Genomic DNA, 25,628 nt, shown 5'->3' on the forward strand with positions numbered 1-25,628 from the left:
AACTTCCAGATCGTCTGGCTAACTTCCTGGTAGCCTGGCTATCTTCCTAGTAGCCTAGCTAACTTCTTGGTAAGTCTGGCTAACTTCTTACTAACTTTGTGGTGGCCTCGCTGACGTCTTAGTAGCTTGGCTAACTTCCTGGTAGCCTGGCTAACTTACTGCTAACTACGGCGTGGCGCAGTGGGAGAGTGGCCGTGCGCAACCCGAGGGGCCCTGGTTCAAATCCCACCTAGTACCAACCTCGTCACGTCCGTTGTGTCCTGAGCAAGACACTTCACCCTTGCTCCTGATGGGTACTGGTTGGCGCCTTGCATGGCAGCTCCCTCCATCAGTGTGTGAATGTGTGTGTGAATGGGTAAATGTGGAAGTAGTGTCAAAGCGCTTTGAGTACCTTGAAGGTAGAAAAGCGCTATACAAGTACAACCCATTTATCATTTATTTATTTACCCTGTATCTTTGCTAACTACCCTGTATCTTTGCTAATTACACTGTAGCTTGGCAAACTTTTTGGTATTCTGACTAATTTCCTGGTAAACCTTGCTTACTTTCTGTTAGCCTGGCAAACTTCCTTATCGCCTGGCTAACTTCCTGATCATCTGGCTAACTTCCTGATTGTCTGGCTAACTTCCTGATCATCTGGCTAACTTCCTGATCATCTGGCTAACTTCCTGATCGTCTGGCTATCTTCCTAGTAGCCTAGCTAACTTACAGCTAACTACCCTGTATCGTTGCAAACTATCGGGTAGCCTGGTTAACTTCCTGATAGCCTGGCTAACTTACTGCTAACTACCCTGTAGCCTGGCTAACGTTTTGGTATTCTGGCTAATTTCCTGGTAAACCTTGCTTACTTCCTGGTAGCGTGGCTAACTTTCTGATCGTCTGGCTAACTTCCTGGTAGCCTAGCTAACTTTCTGCTAACTTCTTGATAAACCTGGCTATCTTCCTGGTAGCCTAGCTAACTTTCTGCTAACTTCTTGATAAACCTGGCTATCTTCCTGGTAGCCTAGCTAACTTCCCGATCATCTGACCAACTTCTTGGCAAATCTGGCTATCTTCCTGGTAACCTAGCTAACTTTATGCTAACTTCTTGATAAACCTGGCTATCTTCCTGGTAGCCTAGCTAACTTTCTGCTAACATTTGGATAAGCCTGTCTGACTTCCTAGTATCCTGGCTAACTTCATGCTAACTTCCTAGCCGCCTGGCTAATGTCTTGGTAACCTGTCTAGCGTCTGTTTTGTCGGGAAACTTGCAGCATTTCTGTCATGCAGTTGTTGAGCTCATCAGGTGTACCATAATATTTTGATTGGCTTAAATTGTTATTATTTTTTCTTTTACCAATAATGTTAATCTATGTGTTCTACCTGTTTTATCAGGTAGAACAATGACATTGTCTCCCACTAGATGGCAGCAGTTATGTGTTCTAATCTACAGGATCTTTGACTAGCATTGTTGAAGCTGATGGTTAATATGTCAGTGAGTATTGAACAATATATATTACAGTATTTAATGAGTATTATTATCCTGTCAGCCTTGGCGCCTCCGGTGTTGCTCCTGAATTTAACGGACTGCACCGTCAACGTCAGCAGCTCAGTGACCCTGCACTGCCCCACCGAGGGCGTCCCCCACCCGACCGTCACATGGTACAAGAACCAAGGTGCTCTGCTGGCAGGATCAGGTAAAGATCCCAATCTTAATTGAAATCCTTTCTGAATCCGGTGTGTTCATGTGTGTCGCCTGTCTTGTGCAGGGATTGTCGTGTCGCCAGAGGAAGGCTCTCTTCATATTGGCCGCATCACCGTGGAGGACCAGGGTCTGTACACCTGCCAGGCGACCAATGAGAAGGGAGCTGCAGAGAGCTCCGCCTACATTTGGGTTAATAGTAAGTCCTCATTACAATGTAATATCTATTATGCACGTTACAAATGCAGGAAAATATCTATACATAAATACCATGCATTCATATACTAGCAATATTTGATATATACTATGATATCATTTAGTTATAGCTGTATCATTTTAAATCCGTATGCTTTTGATCGGTATCGGCGATACCTCGTTGATCGATTGATTAATTGAATCAAACTTTTATTATTAGATTGCACATTTCAGTACATATTTCATACAATTGACCACTGAATGGTAACACCCGAATAAGTTTTTCAACTTGTTTAAGTCGGGGTCCACGTTAATCAATTCATGGTAAGTTTTGGTTTGCCTGGTATCGTATTACTAAGACAATTTGGGATATCACGACCGTAATTTTCACCTGCTTATTCTTACACAATAATAATAATACAATAAAAATAAGAAACAGGAAATAAAGACAATACAAAGAAAATACACACATAAATAATACAAATACTACTAAAAAAAGAAGAAATCGTTAATAGTATAAAAAAATTCAAGCTGTGAGCAGCGTTGGAACAGGCCCCCGCACCCCTGTGCATTTCTGGGTTCACGCGAGTCGGCGGACTCACCACGTTGTATGTCCCTGAGATGTACGGCTTCAAAATTGGCAAAAAAACAGGCCTGTATTATGTATCAAGTTATTTGTCTCTGCGATATATACGGGTGTAAAAGTGGCGAAAAAGTTTATAATAGCATGTTAACGTTAACATGCGAACAGCCAGCATGTGTCCAGTACCAAGTTATATGACTAAGGTGCAGGGATTAAACATTGGCTAAAAACCTTAGCATGTGTTAAAGGCCTACTGAAATGAGATTTTCTTATTTAAACAGGGATAGCAGGTCCATTCTATGTGTCATACTTGACCATTTCACGATATTGCCATATTTTTGCTGAAAGGATTTAGTAGAGAACATCGACGATAAAGTTCGCAACTTTTGGTCGCTAATAAAAAACCCTTGCCTGTACCGGAAGTAGCAGACGGTGTGCGCGTGACGTCACGGGTTGTAGAGCTCCTCACATCCTCACATTGTTTACAAACATGGCCACCAGCAGCGAGAGCGATTCGGACCGAGAAAGCGACGATTTCCCCATTAATTTGAGCGAGGATGAAAGATTTGTGGATGAGGATAGTGAGAGTGAAGGACTAGGAAAAAAAAAAAAAAGACAGGGCAGTGGGAGCGATTCAGATGTTATTAGACACATTCACCGGTACTCTGATAATTCTGGAAAATCCCTTATCTGCTTATTGTGTCACTAGTGTTTTAGTGAGATTATATAGTCGTACCTGAAAGTCGGAGGGGTCTGGCCACGGGTGTGGTGACCGCCAGTGTTTCTGAGGGAAGCCACGTTTCTCAATGACGCGAAGCAAAGGCAGCCGGTTAGGCCAGGCTGAGCTTGTTTTTCCCCTCGTCCTCGGTGGAAGTATCCCACGTTCGGGGGCGGCCGGTCGGAGGAGGCAAGAGAGTCCGCAGCTGCCTCTTTGACAGGTACACGAGGAACGACGCAAGCTCCGCTCATATCTACGGTAAGAGCCGACTTATTCCCACAATTTTCTCACAGAAACCAGCCGGTTGACATGTGGTAGAGAACCATGTTCGCTTGACCGCTCTGTTACATAGTAAAGTTTCACCTTCGGGAATGTAAACAAGGAAACACCGGCTGTGTTTGTGTTGCTAAAAGCGCCCGCAATATACCGCTTCCCACCTACATCTTTCTTCTTTGATGTCTCCATTATTAATTGAACAGATTGCAAAAGATTCAGCAACACAGATGTCCAGAATACTGTGTAATTATGCGATTAATATAGCTGAGATAGGGCTGGTACAAAATGTCCGCTACAATCCGTGACGACACGCGCACGCCTCATCATACGCGTCATCATACTGCGACGTTTTTCAACAGGATACTTCGCGCGGAATTTAAAATTGCAATTTAGTAAACTAAAAAGGCCGTATTGGCATGTGTTGCAATGTTAAGATTTCGTCATTGATATATAAACTATCAGACTGCGTGGTCGGTAGTAGTGGCTTTCAGTAGGCCTTTAAGTACCAAGTTATATGTCATTGAGGTATACGGCTGTAAAAAAAAGTAAAAAAAAAAGTTAGCAGGCTAACAGCCAGCATGTGTCAACTATCAAGTTGTATGACTAAGGTGTACCGCTTCAAAATTGGTTCCAAAAGTTACAATGCAAATATTAGCATGCCAACAGTTTGCATATGTCAGTATTAAGTTGTGGGACAGGAACATTAGCTAAAGAAGTTAGCATTCTAATGATTAATTGGTAACAGCTAGCATGTGTCAAGTAGCAAGATATATGACAGAGGTGTACAGCTTCAAATTTGGCTAAACATGTCATCATTTGCCAAGTACCAATTTATATGCTTCGTCGTAGTGGTCCATCCATCCATCCATTTTCTACCGCTTATTCCCTTTGGGGTTGCGGGGGGCGCTGGTGCCTATCTCAGCTACAATCAGGCGGAAGGCGGTGTACACCTTGGACAAGTTTCCACCTCATTACAGGGCCAACACAGATAGACAGACAACATTCACACTCACATTCACACACTAGGGCCAATTTAGTGTTGCCAATCAACCTATCCCCAGGTGCATGTCTTTGGAAGTGGGAGGAAGCTGGAGTACCCGGAGGGAACCCACCTAGTCACGGGGAGGACATGCAAACTCCACACAGAAATTGAACCCAGGACTACTCAGGACATTGGTATTGTGAGGCAGATGCACTAACCCCTCTACCACCGTGCTGCCGAAAATAGGCTTAAAAAAGTTAGCATACTAGCACCGAGCATGTGTCAATTACCAAGTTATATGACTGAGGTGTACAGCTTTAAAATTGGCTATAAAAGTTAGCATGTGTCAAGTATCAAGTTGTTTAAATTTGAGGTGTACAGCTGCAAAATTAGCTAAAATGTTGGCATGCTTGCGATTTTCGCGATGAAACTGGTGGGACGGGACCATTTTTTACTAATTTTAAAGGGGGCGCTCGACAGCAAATTTTCAAAATTCCGTGATTGATCGCCAAAATATACAATTTTCCATCCATCCATCCATCTTCTTCCGCTTATCCGAGGTCTGGTCGTGGGGGCAGCAGCCTAAGCAGGGAAGCCCAGACTTCCCTCTCCCCAGCCACTTCGTCTAGCTCTTCCCGGGGGATCCCGAGGCGTTCCCAGGCCAGCCGGGAGATATAGTCTTCCCAACGTGTCCTGGGTCTTCCCTGTGGCCTCCTACCGGTTGGACGTGCCCTAAACACCTCCCTCGGGAGGCGTTCGGGTGGCATCCTGACCAGATGCCTGAACCAGCTCATCTGGCTCCTTTCCATGTGGAGGAGCAGCAGCTTTACTTTGAGTCCCTCCCGTATGACAGAGCTTCTCACCCTATCTCTAAGGGAGAGCCCCGCCACCCGGCGGAGGAAACTCATTTCGGCCGCTTGTACCCGTGATCTTGTCCTTTCGGTCATAACCCAAAGCTCATGACCATAGGTGAGGATGGGAACGTAGATCGACCGGTAAATTGAGAGCTTTGCCTTCCGGCTCAGCTCCTTCTTCACCATAACGGATCGATACAAGGTCATACAATACAATTTTGAGTAATGATAATATTTAAATGAGCAGTTTCAATCTAGCCCTTGGGCTGCTGGGAACCTAATTATTCATAATAAAAGTGCCAGTCTGAAAATACCAATAAATGTAACAAAAGTACTACTAATACTGTTCCTCCCCTCTGTTGCTAGATATCTCGAGATATACGTTGTAATATGTACCGTATTTTTCGGATTATAAGTCGCTCCGGAGTATACGTCGCACCGGCCGAAAATGCATAATAATGAAGGAAAAAAATATTTATACGTCGCATTTTGGGGGAAATTTATTTGATAAAATCCAACACCAAGAATAGACATTTGAAAGGCAATTTAAAATAAATAAAGAATAGTGAACAACAGGCTGAATAAGTGTACGTTATATGAGGCATAAATAACCAACGGAGAAGGTGCCTGGTATGTTAACGTAACATATTATGGTAAGAGTCATTTAAATAACTATAACATATAGAACATGCTATACGTTTACCAAACAATCTGTCACACCTAATCGCTAAATCCCATGAAATTTTCTTCCCATGTCGCTTCTAAACAACTCTGCCAACTCCAAATGTATGCGCCGCTTCCTTTTGTCGTTTTTTGCTGCATATTTCACTACGTCCAGCTTGTAATCTGCAGTACATGATTTCCTTTTCGGTGCCATTTTTGTTCAGCTCTTCTCAGTTTTTATAAATTACCGCCAACGATGAAATGATCCATTTTAATAGCTACGGCAGTAGCATATAGCATATAGTAGTTAGCATTCCATGACCCACAATGCACTTCTGCCATGACCCTCCCCCACCGAATTCTTATTGGTTGACGTTTGTGTGACGATTGCTGACATTTTCTTCATCTTTTCCGTGAATTAGATAAATAATATTATTTGATATTTTACAATAATGTGTTAATAATTTCACACATAAGTCACTCCGGAGTATATGTCGCACCCCCGGCCAAACTATTAAAAAACTGTGACTTATAGTCCGAAAAATACGGTATATGTGCTTTGCTATGGAGGTTTTTTCCACTCTAGACTGGGCCCCCAGTCTAGATTGCATTTTTTTACTCATCGTTCCCCATCGTTTTACCTTTTTCCCCATCTTTTACGGGGCGCCTTGAGGCGACCCATCAGTGTTCCTGTTGTGTAACCCTCTACACTGTTTGTTTGTCTAATCTTGAACGGGTTTGTGCTGAAAACAAAGTTTCGTTGTACCTATCCTATTATGTGCAGATGTATCTGAGGCGTCCTCCATGGAGATTCCCACCCTGGCCTGCACCTGTGTGGTGGCCACCTTGCTCTGGCTTCTCCTGACGCTGCTGATCCGAAAACTCCGACAGGTGTGACGACGAGAGCGACGACGTGTTTGCTCGCTAGCTAACGCGTGTATTTTTCTTGGCGCTCCGTGAAGCCCAAGCGCTCCCACAGCAAAGCAGGGTACCTGTCCATCATGGTGGACTCAGCAGGCCCTCCACCGGAGGAACGGGGGGACAGGCTCCACTATGACCCCAAGCAGTGGGAGTTCCCCAGAGAACGCCTTAAATTAGGTAAATAAAAAAAGATGCTTTGTTTCCTGAATGATGCCAAGAATGTAATCAGAGGATGTATTAAGATCACACAAGAGATATTGCAACTTTCTCATAGGTCTTATCAGGTTATCACTGGGAGGGACTGTCAATCAGTCTTCTTGTCTTTGTCTCACTAATGAAGCAGACTGTGGGCGTGTGCGCGCTGTTTACTGACACTAATCAGACCCGTCCTGGATGAGCGATGACATATCAATAACCACCATGTTGTCTTGTGTCCATGTCCCACCCAGGAAAGAATCTGGGCCGCGGAGCATTCGGTAAGGTGGTGCAAGCATCTGCCTTTGGGATCGACGGCGCCTCCAGCTGCAGGACGGTGGCGGTGAAGATGCTCAAAGGTACAACAACAACAGGGTTTGCAGTAGTTTTGCAAGTATTGTCGGTCTTCAGACATTTTTGTTTTTGTCTTTGTCCACCAGAGGGCGCCACTGTCAGCGAGCATAAAGCTCTGATGACTGAGCTGAAAATTCTTAAGCACATTGGACAACATCTCAATGTTGTCAATCTGCTGGGAGCCTGCACCAAACCTGGAGGTCAGTGTCACTACAAACATGGACACTGTGGCCATTGGGAAGTAGGGTTGTTGGAATTGGAGTTAGGTGTGGGGTTATCTCTGGGATATATATGTAGATAGTACTTTATTGAATGTATGTACTACAAACATGGACACCGTGGCCATTGGGAAGTAGGGTTATTGGAATTGGAGTTAGGTTTGGGAATATTTCTGGGATATATATGTAGATAGATAGATAGATAGATAGATAGTACTTTATTGAATGTATGTACTACAAACATGGACACCGTGGCCATTGGGAAGTAGGGTTGTTGGAATTGGAGTTAGGTTTGGGATTATTTCTGGGATATATATGTAGATAGATAGATAGATAGTACTTTATTGAATGTATGTACTACAAACATGGACACCGTGGCCATTGGGAAGTAGGGTTGTTGGAATTGGAGTTAGGTTTGGGATTATCTCTGGGATATATAGATAGATAGATAGATAGTCCTTTATTGAATGTATGTATATAAATGTATAAATATGTATGTCTATATATATTTTATATATATGTGTGTGTATGTATGTATATATATATATATGTATGTGTATGTATATATATGTATGTACATTTATATGTATTAGAGATGCACGGTTTGCGGTCTCATCCGCGGAGTCCGCAGATAAACCGCGGGTCGGGCAGGTGACATGACGAAAATATAGATTTTAAATAGATTCGGGTGGGTGGCGGTTGAACCATTTAGAAATATTTGATATACAGGGTTCAGGGATCGGTAACCTTTACCGTTCAAAGAGCCATTTTGGACCCGTGTCACAAAGAGAAGAAGACAATAGGAAACGTAAACATTCTCAAGAATGTCTGCCGGCAGTCACCCAGATAATAAGTATTAGGACGTGCTATGAAGCCTTTGCCTTTGACGCCTTCTACAACATTTACAATCTACTTGCCAGTCCAGCAATATGTTGTGTGTGGCTTCTGCAGCCACACGCACACGACTGCAAGGCAAACTGGGTGATTCAGAGTACACTAATGGTTGTGATACAAACAATTTTAACACTCTTACTCATGGCTGCACAGGAAGGAATGAATGAAACGTTTGTACACAGAGACATATTTGTTGGCAAATAGAGAGGTTTGAAAATGGATGTTCCAATGTAAAGCATGTACAACTAGGGAACCATGACAAACCACAGAAAATCTCCCCGCAGTTCGTAGCTCCGTTTTTTTTTACATTTAAATGATTGTAAAATGGTGATTTATAACTGCACTTTGATGAACTCACGGACGGGGGATACTGCTTGTCACCGACCGATGAGAAGCAAACTCCCTGGCTAAAATGCTAACATGAATACCATTTTAACGATGGAAGAACAGGAAGTAAACACGCTTAAACATGTTTTTCATTATCATTAAAAAATATGTAAGATTGTCCTATCCTTATGCAGAACATTTGACTTGTGATTCCAAGTATGTGTGTAACTCTTTCTGTATTTTAGGCCCGCTCATGATCATCGTGGAGTTCTGTCGATATGGAAACCTCTCCAGCTTCCTGAAGAGCAAACGGGAGGTGTACGTGCACAACAGGGTGAGTGAGTGCGCTTCCGCAAACATGCGAGCAGAAATCCCTGCTTGCACAACACTGATGACAAAAAAATGGCAAAATCATTCAGTGTAAAAGTCACTTCTGCAATCTTGTATTTTTTTTAACTTTAAAGCTCTTATCTGGCTCCCTAAGCTTCAGGTTTACTTCCCTAAAATGTCGTCTGACAAGTTGCTAAAGATCGAAAAATTTCGATTTCTCATCACCAACCACAACAAGCCTAATTTGGATGACATGGTTTGAACTTGTGCTGCTCCAGTCCATGTTAATACAACAATACAAATTAGGAAATTATTCATTGTTTTTAAGCACTTTATGAAAGTCATTTTTCTGTTTGTTTTTTCACTTTCGTAATATTATCGTGCTTGTAGCTGTGCTGCGTTGTAGACAGATGGTAGCGACAAGCACCTGCTAGCTCACCTCACTTCTTTTATCCACTTGAAGTGCAGTGTTCGGAAAAACTGTGTTACATACTTTTACTAGCAACGAGTAGTCAAATTCCTTACTTTTATGTATGTTAAAAGACAGTTATCGTAACTTTACACGCTACTTTTGATGTGATTGACAACCACAACCATTGGTCAACAAGACAGAATCAGAAGCACAGCAAGTAACTTTTTAGAAGTGAAAGCAACACGCAACACCACTGAAATGAACGTGATATCATATTGGCAGAGGCAACATCACACAGCAAACAATGTGTAAGTACACTCATACTTACTACTACGAGGGAACAGGGAACAACAAATCAATGATTGAAGTGAGAAGCTTGCAGTTGTACAATAGCCCATGTGTGAACATGTAGACCACAACCATGGAAGCACATTTAGTCTTTTTTTTTTTTTTACGAGTGCTAAGACAATCCAGTCAAAAGAGTCATCAAAGCTGCCCTCGCTCACTACCCGAAAACTGTCACTGCTAAACAAAAAATACTGCTGACACGTCAAATGGCAATAGGCATCGCCTCTTAGAGACACATACACACACTCTGCTCTCATGGAACATCTCCCAACTGCACATGCCAGATATTTGAAGTTAGTTTTTTTTAAATGTACCAAATTATTCGTACAATAAGGCTCATCAAAGTAGTCGTATTGGAATTTTTTTCCTACATTTAAAATACTTCCTTGTGGTCTACATAACTTGTAATGGTGGTTAGTTGTTGCATAGATTACGTTTTACAGACCATCTTCGAGCCCCTTTCTGACCGTCTCTTCAGGATGTGCCATTTAGTGGGCAGGTCTTTTTACTTGCCTCTACCTGGACAGCGTCTTTTCCCCATCATCTGTAGTTTTTAGCGCTTCCATAACGAGTCTACTGAGAGATATACAGTGATGGGAATTTTCCGCGTATCCGCGGAATTCCGCCGATTTTGGCGCCGCCAGGGTCATTTCTGTGAATAAATCCGGGGAGAAAATTATAGGTAGGGTTAGGTACTCTTAGTTTTTGGCTCTGCGCTGACCTAGTTATCAGTACAAGGCAGAGAATTCCCGCGAAAAATATGATGCCAATGTGTGAAGGCACCAGATTGGCTAGCTCTACTATCAGCTGACAACATCAACCAATGACATTGCCCGTTATAGCATCTGCCCGCGTCGTTTGCCGACAATATCTAGTCTCTGATCCTCAATTATTGTGAGCGTTTCTGAACTTGTATTCTGTTTATATTGGTTGTGGTTATCGGCGACTAATCTGGAAAGAAAACACAGTAGCTCTCAATTAACACGTTTCTTTATTGACAAAACAGTTTCAGACATGGTTAAGCTTATTCAAGATGGGAATGCTTCATTAGCAAAAGATATCGATAAGGGCGTGAGAAACAAGTGGAACTGGGAATGGCTCGATATATCTATCAAACTGAAGGTGAAGATTAACAACAATATCGTAGAAGTAGACGAACTGATCAGCGATTTCATTGCAAAGTGCGATGAACCGGGACGTGCTTATATTGCAAGGACATTGTGAACTATGGATCTCGGGGAAAGGTGGCACTCTTTGACCACGCGAAATCGGCAAAGGATCTATGTAAAGTGAGTTTACGGAGAAGAATTCTGGTTAATCCATTTGTAGGCCTATTTTTGTCTATAATCCAAAAGTGTGCAAGAATTTAAAATATGTGTAAACTTGTATACATAAATTTCATCACATGATACATTTTTATGAAAATATTTGCTAATAAATGTGAAATTTTGGTCAGGAGAATATTGTTAGATTTTGACTCAAAATAGCAGGAAATGCATCCTAAGCTTACATAGATTTCCAAATTTTTAGCAGGCACAGGGTGCTCTCGCGTGCGGCCGCAAAGCGGTGTTTTAGGATTAAAAAGTTTTCAGCTGATTTTGTAAATCTTCATTCCCATCCCTGGATACTAGTTAGCAGGCTACGCTACTTTGTATTAGAAACGGCAACCGTATAAGATGAATGCCCCACAAAGTTAAAAGTTAAAGTTAAAGTACCAATGATTGTCACACAATTATTCTCTGCATTTGACCCATCACCCTTGATCTCCTCGGGAGTTGAGGGGAGGGGAACAGTGGGCAGCAGCGGTGGCTGCGCCCGGGAATCATTTTTGGTGATTTAACCCCCAATTGCAACCCTTGATGCTGAGTATCAAGCAGGGAGGTGATGGGTCCCATTTTTATAGTCTTTGGTATGACTCGGCCGGGGTTTGAACTCACAAGCTATCGATCTCAGAGCAGACACTCTAACCACTAGGCCACTGAGTAGGTTAGACTACAAGAGGATACAGAAAAAGGAGGAGTTTATTAACGACAATGGCTGACGCATGCAAATTTTTAAGACTTAGTCAGATCCCAAATACAGGTACCAATAAGTAAGGAAAGTTTGCTTTGCATAATATTATGAAAAAAGATTTTTCCTGATAGGTGCCATTTTGGGTTCCTTATACACACTTCATAATAATACCGTATGTTGAAGCACAGTACGCCTGACTTTGGTAGACATAATGTTCTGTGTTCCATTAAGCTGTGCGGCATCGTAGCTTACCAAAGTTGTACTAAAACATTTTCTGATGCTCTATATTCTCAAAGACACATCAAAGTTTTGGTTTTGCTTGCTTGCATCATTTATTGAAGAAGCGTCAACCTGCCGTGCACATGTACCTCTTATGTGTGATCGCTATGGAAAATCTGCTTCGCACAACCTCAATTGATACGTACACTAGGCGCAAGGGGTTATTTAGGCGCAGTGTCCATTTGTAACCCAAATGAAAGGATTTGAAAAATACGTTCATAAATGCATTCATTATTTTCCATAGTTAAATACATTTATGAATGAGTAATTATGTTTATAATTTAATTACTAACAAGTAACCTTAATTACTTTGTAAAATAACAATTGTAATGTAGCATTTAAGATAGAAAGTCATAATGTACATAATAAATGTTTTCAAAAACTTGAAATCAAATTTCTTCCATGAGTGCAATCAGAGGAAATGTGTGACTGTTCACTGGATTCTTACTGGATTCTGTAGAAGAAACGTATGTAAATATTTTTTTTTTCCTCTCAGGGGATGCAAATAAATGGAGAAAAGACTGCAACGATAAGATTACTCTTTAAAGACGGTAAGACACGACACTAGTCACATAAAAAAGTATTTTTAGTGTATTTACAATATTAATGTGAATATTTATGTGTTTTTTGCTTCAGTTGACATTCGGCCCTCCAACGCTCCTCCTTTGTTTCTGGAGGACCTCATCTCCTTCAGCTTCCAGGTGGCAAGAGGAATGCAGTTCCTGGCCTCTCGCAAGGTAATACAAATAATCTCATCGTGCTCTGCAAAAATATAGATTAGGATCATATAAAACATGATATAATCAAAAATGAAATATGGCCATAATTGAAAAGTCATCATGCACAACAAGTGTAAAAACTCCTTTTTCTGAGGAGTGCGTGAAAAAGTGGAACATGCTCAGTGACCACATGATCTAAAAAACATATAGTGTCTGGTCGTTTGTAAGCTGTTTGTTTACATGCTTGTTTTTAATTATTTTTGCTATTTGGGCTTATTAGACCCTAATTACAATAAAAACTAAGACTCATCTTTTGATATGATGTCCTTAGTCCGTAAGTACACAACCGTGTACTTCATGTTTAGTGACATGCTAATTCTTCTTTTTATGCTTTTTTTTCTCCAAATTCCATTGTATGTTATACTCTTCTGACACCACCAGATGGCAGTATAAGTGTCCACATAAATGGCCATAAGACCCCAATTCAGGAGTGTACACAATTTTGGAAATAAGAGCTAAAAGGTGCTGTCCTCGCATGTGGCCACTAAGCCTTTAGGAATAAAAATAAAATATGATAAAATGTATTATTTTAGAGTGCATGCTTCTCATGTCACTAGCGACTTGTATACATAAACTACATCAGGAGGTTACCGATGGCCACGCTTAACTTTGCAAAATACACACGCCGGCAGCTACCGGACATTCCAGGATACAAAGTGCACCAAGTTTTTTTTAAAAATACATACTTCACACACAACGGTATAGAAAATGTAGTAAATGTTTATTTACATACCTTAATTGTTTTCAAAACAATGTCTGTAGCACGGCAGTAAAACGGTTGATAAAACAAAACAGAAATCATCGTCATGGACCAGCAAGCTGGTGAAAGGGAAACAATAGAAAAAGAAAGTGATTGTAAGTTAATAATACTAACAGACACTTATCTTGTTAGAATATTTGCTAATGCTAACAACGCTAGCTTGTTTACATTAAGATTGCACGTACCGATATGCATGAAAACACTCCTACAGACATCACACATGAGACGATTAAGTAAGTATGAATTGTTTTAGTTGTAAAACTCACAAATGTTGCCTAGGGTGATGAAGAATCCTTTCGAGCAGAAATGCTATGGACGAACAGTAGACGAAATGGTATATAGTTCCGGTTTAAGGCACGAAACAAAGTACGTTTTCACCTCGTTGTAGCTGCAGTTAGCGAACTCGTCCAAAAGATGGCGCCATAGCACAAACTAACACCTTTTTAATTGTCAGTTAAAGGCCTACTGAAATGAGATTTTATTATTTAAACAGGGATAGCAGGTCCATTCTATGTGTAATACTTGATAATTTCGCGATATTGCCATATTTTTGCTGAAAGGATTTAGTAGAGAAAATCTACGATAAAGTTCGCAACTTTTGGTCGCTAACAGAAAAGCCCTGCCTTTAACGGAAGTCGCAGACGATTATGTCACCCGTTGATGGCTCCTCACATCCTCCAACAAAAAGAGCTATTCAGACCGAGAAAACGACAACTTCCCCATTAATTTGAGCGAGGATGAAAGATTCATGTTTGAGGATATTGATAGCGACGGACTAGAAAAAAAAAAGAAAGAAAATCTACTTAAAAAAACTACGCGATTGCATTGGGACGGATTCAGATGTTTTAGACACATTTACTAGGATAATTCTGGGAAATCCCTTATCTTTCTATTGTGTTGCTAGTTTTTTAGTGAGTTGAATAGTACCTGATAGTCGGAGGGGTGTGTTCACGGGTGTCTTGAGGCCAGTGTCTGATGGAAGTCGACGACACACGCTCAGCTGCTCTCCGGTAAGTGGCGACTTTTTACCACAATTTTCTCACCAAAAACTGCTAGTTGACAAGTGGTCGGGATCCATGTTCGCTTGACCGCTCTGATCCATAGTAAAGCTTCACCTCCGGGAATTTTAAACAAGGAATCACCGTGTGTTTGTGTGGCTAAAGTTTCCCAACTCCATCTTTCTACTTTGACTTCTCCATTATTAATTGAACAAATAGCAAAAGATTCAGCAACACAGATGTCCAAAATACTGTGTAATTATGCCGTTAAAGCAGACGACTTTTAGCTGTGCGCAGCGCTAATATTTCCTAACAGTCCGTGACGTCACGCGTACACGTCATCATTCAGAGACGTTTTCAACAAGAAACTCTCAGGAAATTTAAAATTGCAATTTAGTAAACTAAAAAGGCCGTATTGGCATGTGTTGCAATGTTAATATTTCATCATTGATATATAAACTATCACACTGCGTGGTCGGTAGTAGTGGGTTTCAGTAGGCCTTTAAAAAATATTTGTTGAATACAAAACATTAATGGCCTTTTTAGCGAAAATAAAAATCCATGAATTAGCCGCACCGTTTCATTAGCAGCAGGGTACAAAGCGTGGGAAAAAAGTAGTGGCTTCTAGCCCGAAAAATACAGTGATTAGTTTTGGCGACTGAAGGACACAGTGATGACTTGAAGAGAGGTTTGCATTCGAGTGACCTTTATTTTCTGACGTGGCCTGCAGTGTATACACAGAGACCTGGCGGCACGCAATGTCCTCCTGTCAGACAACCACGTGGTGAAGATCTGTGACTTTGGACTGGCCAGAGACATCTACAAAGACCCGGACTACGTCCGCAAGGGAGATGTGAGTACATTTGCAGGAATCTCTCGTTGAGCGCATCTAATTGCTTGTGGGCCTGACCGTGGTAATTAAGGTTCATGAAGTAGGATTCCTATTTAAACATGAATACTTCCACAGCTCGCAGCTTTTCTTCTTTTCCATAAATGTCCCTGTTAGTGAATTTGTCTTCTTCGCCTCTCGTATTTCAAGAGGATTCACTCTGTACATTCCTCCCAGCACCTGAGCATTTGTTTAAAAGCAGAATTAAACAGAGTGAATGCTCTTGTCAGTCAATACCGAATTTTTCGGATTATAAATCGCTCCGGAGTATAAATTGCACCGGCCGAAAATGCATAATAAAGAAAAGATATAAGTCGCACCAGAGTATAAGTCGCATTTTCGGGGGAAATTTATTTGATAAAATCCAACAGCAAGAACAGACATTTGAAAGGCAATTTTAAATAAATAAAGAATAGTGAACAACAAGTTGAATAAGTGTACGTTATATGACGCATAATTAACGAACTGAGACCGTGCCTGGTATGTTAACGTAACATATTTTGGTAAGAGTCATTCAAATAACTAACATATAGAACATGCTATACCTTTACCAAACAATCTGTCACTCCTAATCACTAAATCTGATCAAATCTTCCTCTGTGTCGCTTCTAAATAATATTATTTGATATTTTAAGGTAATGTGTTAATAATTTCACATATAAGTCGCACCCCTGGCCAAACTATGAAAAAACTGCGACTTATAATCCAAAAAATAGGGTACAATCTTTGTGTCTGTGGGTAAAGGTGGGATGACCAGACGTAGAATCATTGCATAATGTAGGATCATGTAAACCTGTATTCTGTATGTTGTCGACAGTTGGGGGCGCTGTTCTGTCAGTTGCGGCCAACAGTGCCATTAGTTTGAGGAAAAGCATTTATGATAAGAAGAAATTAAATTTAGTATTTTTATAAAACATAGTAACCTACAAATGCTTGCAAGATAAAATTTTTACACATAAAAGTCGATTTATGAATAACCCACATTGGTTGAAAATTATTATTGACATATATACGTCAATATATTATATATATATATATATATATATATATATATATATATATATATATATATATATATATATATATATATATATATATATATATATATATATATATATATATATATATATATATATATATATATATATATATACATACATACATACATACATACATACATACATACATACATACATACACACACATACACATCTGTGTGCAGTTTGCATGTTCTCCCCGTGACTGCGTGGGTTCCCTCCGGTACTCCGGCTTCCTCCCACCTCCAAAGACATGCACTTGGGGATAGGTTGATTGGCAACATTAAATTGGCCCTAGTTTGTGAATGTGAGTGTGAATGTTGTCAGTCTCTTATCCATGTATACTTATCCATGTATACATGTATACTTATCCATGTATACATGTATAATTATCCATGTATACATATATACTTATCAATGTATACATGTATACTTATCCATGTATACTTATCCATGTATACATGTATACTTATCCATGTATACATGTATACTTATCCATGTATACTTATCCATGTATACATGTATACTTATCCACGTATACAAGTATACCTATCCATGTATACATGTATACTTATACATGTATACGTATCCATGTATACTTATCCATGTATACTTATCCATGTATACATGTATACTTATCCATGTATACATGTATACTTATCCATGTATACTTATCCATGTATACATGTATACTTATCCATGTATACATGTATACTTATCCTTGTATACATGTATACTTATCCATGTATACATGTATACTTATCCATGTATACATGTATACTTATCCATGTATACATGTATACTTATCCATGTATACATGTATACTTATCCATGTATACTTATCCATGTATACATGTATACTTATCCACGTATACATGTGTACTTATCCATGTATACATGTATACTTATCCATGTATACATATATACTAATACATGTGTACTTATCCATGTATACAAGTATACTTATCCATGTATACAAGTATACCTATACATGTATACTTATCCATGTATACATGTATACTTATCCATGTATAAATGGATACTAATCCATGTATACATGGATACTCATCCATGTATACTTATCCATGTATACAAGTATACATGTATACTTATCCATGTATACATGAATACTTATCCATGTATACTTATCCATGTATTCATGTATTTTTACCCATGTATACATGGATACGTATCCATGTTTACATGGACAAGTAACCATGTATACATGGATACTTATCCATGGATACATGTATACTTATCCATGTATACAAGTATACTTATCCATGTATACAAGTATACTTATCCATGTATACATGTATACTTATCCATGGATACATGTATACTTATCCATGTATACAAGTATACTTATCCATGTATACATGTATACTTATCCATGTATACAAGTATCCATGTATACTTATCCATGTATACGTATCCATGTATACTTATCCATGTATACATGTATACTTATCCATGTATACTTATCCATGTATACGTATCCATGTATACATGGTTACTTGTCCATGTATCCATGTATACATGTATACGTATCCATGTATACATGTATACTTATCCATGTATACGTATCCATGTATACCTATCCATGTATACATGTATACTTATACATGTATGCATGTATAAGTATCCATGTATACATGGATACTTATACATGGATACAAGTATACTTATCCATGCCTACATGGATACTTATCCATGTATACTTATCCATGTATACGTATCCATGTATACATGGTTACTTGTCCATGTATCCATGTATATTTATCCATGCATACATGTATACGTATCCATGTATACATGTATACTTATCCATGTATACGTATCCATGTATACTTATCCATGTATACATGTATACTTATCCACGTATACAAGTATACCTATCCATGTATACGTATACATGTATACTTATACATGTATACGTATCCATGTATACTTATCCATGTATACGTATCCATGTATACTTATCCATGTATACGTATCCATGTATACTTATCCATGTATACATGTATACTTATCCATGTATACGTATCCATGTATACATGGTTACTTGTCCATGTATCCATGTATACGTATCCATGTATACAAGTATACTTATCCATGTATACGTATCCATGTATACGTATCCATGTATACATGTATACTTATCCATGTATAAATGGATACTAATCCATGTATACATGGATACTCATCCATGTATACTTATCCATGTATACAAGTATACATGTATACTTATCCATGTATACATGGATACTTATCCATGTATACTTATCCATGTATTCATGTATTTTTACCCATGTATACATGGATACGTATCCATGTTTACATGGACAAGTAACCATGTATACATGGATACTTATCCATGTATACAAGTATACTTATCCATGTATACGTATCCATGTATACGTATCCATGTATACATGTATACTTATCCATGTATAAATGGATACTAATCCATGTATACATGGATACTCATCCATGTATACTTATCCATGTATACAAGTATACATGTATACTTATCCATGTATACATGGATACTTATCCATGTATACTTATCCATGTATTCATGTATTTTTACCCATGTATACATGGATACGTATCCATGTTTACATGGACAAGTAACCATGTATACATGGATACTTATCCATGGATACATGTATACTTATCCATGTATACAAGTATACTTATCCATGTATACAAGTATACTTATCCATGTATACATGTATACTTATCCATGGATACATGTATACTTATCCATGTATACAAGTATACTTATCCATGTATACATGTATACTTATCCATGTATACAAGTATCCATGTATACTTATCCATGTATACGTATCCATGTATACTTATACATGTATACTTATCCATGTATACTTATCCATGTATACGTATCCATGTATACATGGTTACTTGTCCATGTATCCATGTATACGTATCCATGTATACATGTATACTTATCCATGTATACGTATCCATGTATACCTATCCATGTATACATGTATACTTATACATGTATGCATGTATAAGTATCCATGTATACATGGATACTTATACATGGATACAAGTATACTTATCCATGCCTACATGGATACTTATCCATGTATACGTATCCATGTATACATGGTTACTTGTCCATGTATCCATGTATATTTATCCATGCATACATGTATACGTATCCATGTATACATGTATACTTATCCATGTATACGTATCCATGTATACTTATCCATGTATACATGTATACTTATCCACGTATACAAGTATACCTATCCATGTATACGTATACATGTATACTTATACATGTATACGTATCCATGTATACTTATCCATGTATACGTATCCATGTATACTTATCCATGTATACGTATCCATGTATACTTATCCATGTATACGTATCCATGTATACTTATCCATGTATACATGTATACTTATCCATGTATACGTATCCATGTATACATGGTTACTTGTCCATGTATCCATGTATACATGTATACGTATCCATGTATACGTATCCATGTATACATGTATACTTATACATGTATACTTATCCATGTATACATGGATACTTATACATGGATACAAGTATACTTATCCATGTATACAAGTATACTTATCCATGTATACAAGTATACTTATCCATGTATACAAGTATACTTATACATGTATACTTATACATGTATACTTATCCATGTATACGTATCCATGTATACATATACATGTATACTTATCCATGTATACGTATGCATGTATACATGGTTACTTATCCATGTATACTTATATACTAATACATGTATACTTATCCATGTATACAAGTATACCTATCCATGTATACAAGTATACTTATCCATGTATACAAGTATACCTGTATACTTATCCATGTATTCATGTATACTTATCCATGTATACATGTATACTTATCCATGTATACTTATCCATGTATACATGTATACTTATCCATGTAAACATGGATACTTATACATGGATACTTATCATGTATACTTATTCATGTATACATGTATACTTATCCATGTATACTTATCCATGTATACATGTATACTTATAAATGTATACATGTATACTTATCCATGTATACATGGATACTTATCCATTATACATGGATACTTATCCATGTATACATGGATACTTATCCATGTATACATGGATACTTATCCATGTATACATGTATACTTATCCATGTATACGTGTATACTTATCCATGTATACATGTCCATGTATACATGGATACTTATCAATGTATTTTTATCCATGTATACATGGAAAAGTATCCATGTATAGATGTATACTTATATATTTATACATGGATACTTATCCTTGTATCCATGTATACTTATTCATGTATACTAATCCATGTATTCATGTATTTTTATCCATGTATACATGGATAAGTATCCATGTATAGATGTATACTTATATATTTATACATGGATACTTATCCTTGTATCCATGTATACTTATTCATGTATACATGTATACTTATCCATGTATACATGTATACTTATCCATGTATACATGTATACTTATAAATGTATACAAGTATACTTATCCATGTATACATGGATACTTATCCATTATACATGGATACTTATCCATGTATACATGTATACTTATCCATGTATACGTGTATACTTATCCATGTATACATGTCCATGTATACATGGATACTTATCAATGTATTTTTATCCATGTATACATGGAAAAGTATCCATGTATACTTATCCATGTAATTTTACCCATGTATACATGGATACTCATCCATGTATACATGGATACTTATCCATGTATACTAATCCATGTATTCATGTATTTTTATCCATGTATACATGGATAAGTATCCATGTATAGATGTATACTTATATATTTATACATGGATACTTATCCTTGTATCCATGGATACTTATCCATGGATACATGGATACTTATCCATGGATACATGGATACTTATCCATGTATACATGGATACTTATCCATGTATTCATGGTTACTTATCCATGTATACTTAACCATGTACTCATGTATTTTTACCCATGTGTACACGGATAAGTATCCATGTATACATGGTTACTTGTCCATGTATACATGTATACTTATCCATGTAAACTTATCCATGTATACTTAAAAATGTATACTTGTACATGTATACTTGTACATGTATACTTATACATGTATACATGTATACTTATCCATGTATACATGTATACTTATAAATGTATACAAGTATACTTATCCATGTATACATGGATACTTATCCATTATACATGGATACTTATCCATGTATACATGGATACTTATCCATGTATACATGTATACTTATCCATGTATACGTGTATACTTATCCATGTATACATGTCCATGTATACATGGATACTTATCAATGTATTTTTATCCATGTATACATGGAAAAGTATCCATGTATACTTATCCATGTAATTTTACCCATGTATACATGGATACTCATCCATGTATACATGGATACTTATCCATGTATACTAATCCATGTATTCATGTATTTTTATCCATGTATACATGGATAAGTATCCATGTATAGATGTATACTTATATATTTATACATGGATACTTATCCTTGTATCCATGTATACTTATTCATGTATACATGTATACTTATCCATGTATACATGTATACTTATCCATGTATACATGTATACTTATAAATGTATACAAGTATACTTATCCATGTATACATGGATACTTATCCATTATACATGGATACTTATCCATGTATACATGTATACTTATCCATGTATACGTGTATACTTATCCATGTATACATGTCCATGTATACATGGATACTTATCAATGTATTTTTATCCATGTATACATGGAAAAGTATCCATGTATACTTATCCATGTAATTTTACCCATGTATACATGGATACTCATCCATGTATACATGGATACTTATCCATGTATACTAATCCATGTATTCATGTATTTTTATCCATGTATACATGGATAAGTATCCATGTATAGATGTATACTTATATATTTATACATGGATACTTATCCTTGTATCCATGGATACTTATCCATGGATACATGGATACTTATCCATGGATACATGGATACTTATCCATGTATACATGGATACTTATCCATGTATTCATGGTTACTTATCCATGTATACTTAACCATGTACTCATGTATTTTTACCCATGTGTACACGGATAAGTATCCATGTATACATGGTTACTTGTCCATGTATACATGTATACTTATCCATGTAAACTTATCCATGTATACTTAAAAATGTATACTTGTACATGTATACTTGTACATGTATACTTATACATGTATACATGTATACTTATCCATGTATACATGTATACTTATAAATGTATACAAGTATACTTATCCATGTATACATGGATACTTATCCATTATACATGGATACTTATCCATGTATACATGGATACTTATCCATGTATACATGTATACTTATCCATGTATACGTGTATACTTATCCATGTATACATGTCCATGTATACATGGATACTTATCAATGTATTTTTATCCATGTATACATGGAAAAGTATCCATGTATACTTATCCATGTAATTTTACCCATGTATACATGGATACTCATCCATGTATACATGGATACTTATCCATGTATACTAATCCATGTATTCATGTATTTTTATCCATGTATACATGGATAAGTATCCATGTATAGATGTATACTTATATATTTATACATGGATACTTATCCTTGTATCCATGGATACTTATCCATGGATACATGGATACTTATCCATGGTTACATGGATACTTATCCATGTATACATGGATACTTATCCATGTATTCATGGTTACTTATCCATGTATACTTAACCATGTACTCATGTATTTTTACCCATGTGTACACGGATAAGTATCCATGTATACATGGTTACTTGTCCATGTATACATGTATACTTATCCATGTAAACTTATCCATGTATACTTAAAAATGTATACTTGTACATGTATACTTGTACATGTATACTTATACATGTATACTAATCCGTGTATACTTATCCATGTATACACGTATACATGTATAAGTATACATGTATACTTATCCATGTATACACGTATACATGTATAAGTATACATGTATACTTGTACATGTATACTTATACATGTATACTAATCCGTGTATACTTATCCATGTATACACGTATACATGGATAAGTATACATGTATACATATATGAGTATACATGTATTAGTATACGAGTATACATGGATAAATATACATGTATACATATATGAGTGTACATATATTAGTGTATGTGTATTCATTGATAAGTATACATGTATACATGGTTACTTGTCCATGTATACATGGTTACTTGTCCATGTATACATGGTTACTTCTCCATGTATACTTATCCATGTATACATGTATACTTCTCCATGTATACTTCTCCATGTATACTTATCCATGTATACTTATCCATGTATACATGTATCCATGTATACTTATCCATGTATACATGGATAAGTATACATGGATACTTATCCATGTATACATGGATGAGTATCCATGTATACATAGGTAAAAATACATGAATACATGGATAAGTATACATAGATAGGTATCCATGTATACAAGGATAAGTATCCATGTATACATGGTTACTTTTCCATGTATACATGGGTAAAAATACATGAATACATGGATAAGTATCCATGTATACATGGTTACTTATCCATGTATACATGGGTAAAAATACATGGATACTTATCCATGTATTCATGTATTTTTACCCATGTATACATGGAAAAGTAACCATGTATACATGGATACTTATCCTTGTATACATGGATACCTATCTATGTATACTTATTCATGTATTCATGTATTTTTACCTATGTATACATGGATACTCATCCATGTATACATGGATAAGTATACATGGAGAAGTAACCATGTATACATGGACAAGTAACCATGTATACATGGAGAAGTAACCATGTATACATGGACAAGTAACCATGTATACATGTATACTTATCAATGAATACACATACACTAATATATGTACACTCATATATGTATACATGTATATTTATCCATGTATACTCGTATACTAATACATGTATACTCATATAGGTATACATGTATACTTATCCATGTATACGTGTATACATGGATAAGTATACACGGATTAGTATACATGTATAAGTATACATGTACAAGTATACATGTATACTTATACATGTATACGTGTATACATGGATAAGTATACACGGATTAGTATACATGTATAAGTATACATGTACAAGTATACATGTACAAGTATACATGTACAAGTATACATGTTTAAGTATACTACATGGATAAGTTTACATGGATAAGTATACATGTATACATGGACAAGTAACCATGTATACATGGATACTTATCCGTGTACACATGGGTAAAAATACATGAGTACATGGTTAAGTATACATGGATAAGTAACCATGTATACATGGATAAGTATACATGTATCCATGGATAAGTATCCATGTATCCATGGATAAGTATCCATGGATACAAGGATAAGTATCCATGTATAAATATATAAGTATACATCTATACATGGATACTTATCCATGTATACATGGATAAAAATACATGAATACATGGATTAGTATACATGGATAAGTATCCATGTATACATGGATGAGTATCCATGTATACATGGGTAAAATTACATGGATAAGTATACATGGATACTTTTCCATGTATACATGGATAAAAATACATTGATAAGTATCCATGTATACATGGATAAGTATACACGTATACATGGATAAGTATACACGTATACATGGATAAGTATACACGTATACATGGATAAGTATACATGTATAAGTATACATGTATACATGG

The 25,628-nt window shown here is 37.0% G+C and overlaps 1 protein-coding gene and 1 long non-coding RNA gene across 3 annotated transcripts in view; one reads left to right on the forward strand and one right to left on the reverse strand.

The window, feature by feature from the left end:
• Positions 1-25,628, forward strand: part of flt1 (fms related receptor tyrosine kinase 1) — a 156,115-nt gene that overhangs the window by 102,867 nt on the left and 27,620 nt on the right. For both annotated transcript variants that reach the window (XM_061921500.1, XM_061921499.1), the window contains exons 14-23: positions 1,530-1,676; positions 1,749-1,880; positions 6,737-6,843; positions 6,915-7,050; positions 7,323-7,427; positions 7,509-7,622; positions 9,107-9,195; positions 12,740-12,794; positions 12,880-12,980; positions 15,511-15,633. In XM_061921500.1, the coding sequence (XP_061777484.1) occupies positions 1,530-1,676; positions 1,749-1,880; positions 6,737-6,843; positions 6,915-7,050; positions 7,323-7,427; positions 7,509-7,622; positions 9,107-9,195; positions 12,740-12,794; positions 12,880-12,980; positions 15,511-15,633 (1,109 nt within the window). The remainder of the gene's footprint in view (positions 1-1,529; positions 1,677-1,748; positions 1,881-6,736; positions 6,844-6,914; positions 7,051-7,322; positions 7,428-7,508; positions 7,623-9,106; positions 9,196-12,739; positions 12,795-12,879; positions 12,981-15,510; positions 15,634-25,628) is intronic.
• The window catches only part of LOC133569282 (uncharacterized), a 39,796-nt gene continuing 25,919 nt past the window's right edge, over positions 11,752-25,628 (reverse strand). Inside the window, exons 4-5 of the long non-coding RNA XR_009809784.1 lie at positions 13,756-13,841; positions 11,752-13,005 (exon numbers count right to left, since the gene is read on the reverse strand). This is a non-coding gene — a long non-coding RNA (uncharacterized LOC133569282). The remainder of the gene's footprint in view (positions 13,006-13,755; positions 13,842-25,628) is intronic.

The sequence above is a fragment of the Nerophis ophidion genome, linkage group LG15, assembly GCF_033978795.1.
Source record: "Nerophis ophidion isolate RoL-2023_Sa linkage group LG15, RoL_Noph_v1.0, whole genome shotgun sequence".
NCBI classification, from domain to species: Eukaryota; Metazoa; Chordata; class Actinopteri; order Syngnathiformes; family Syngnathidae; genus Nerophis; species Nerophis ophidion.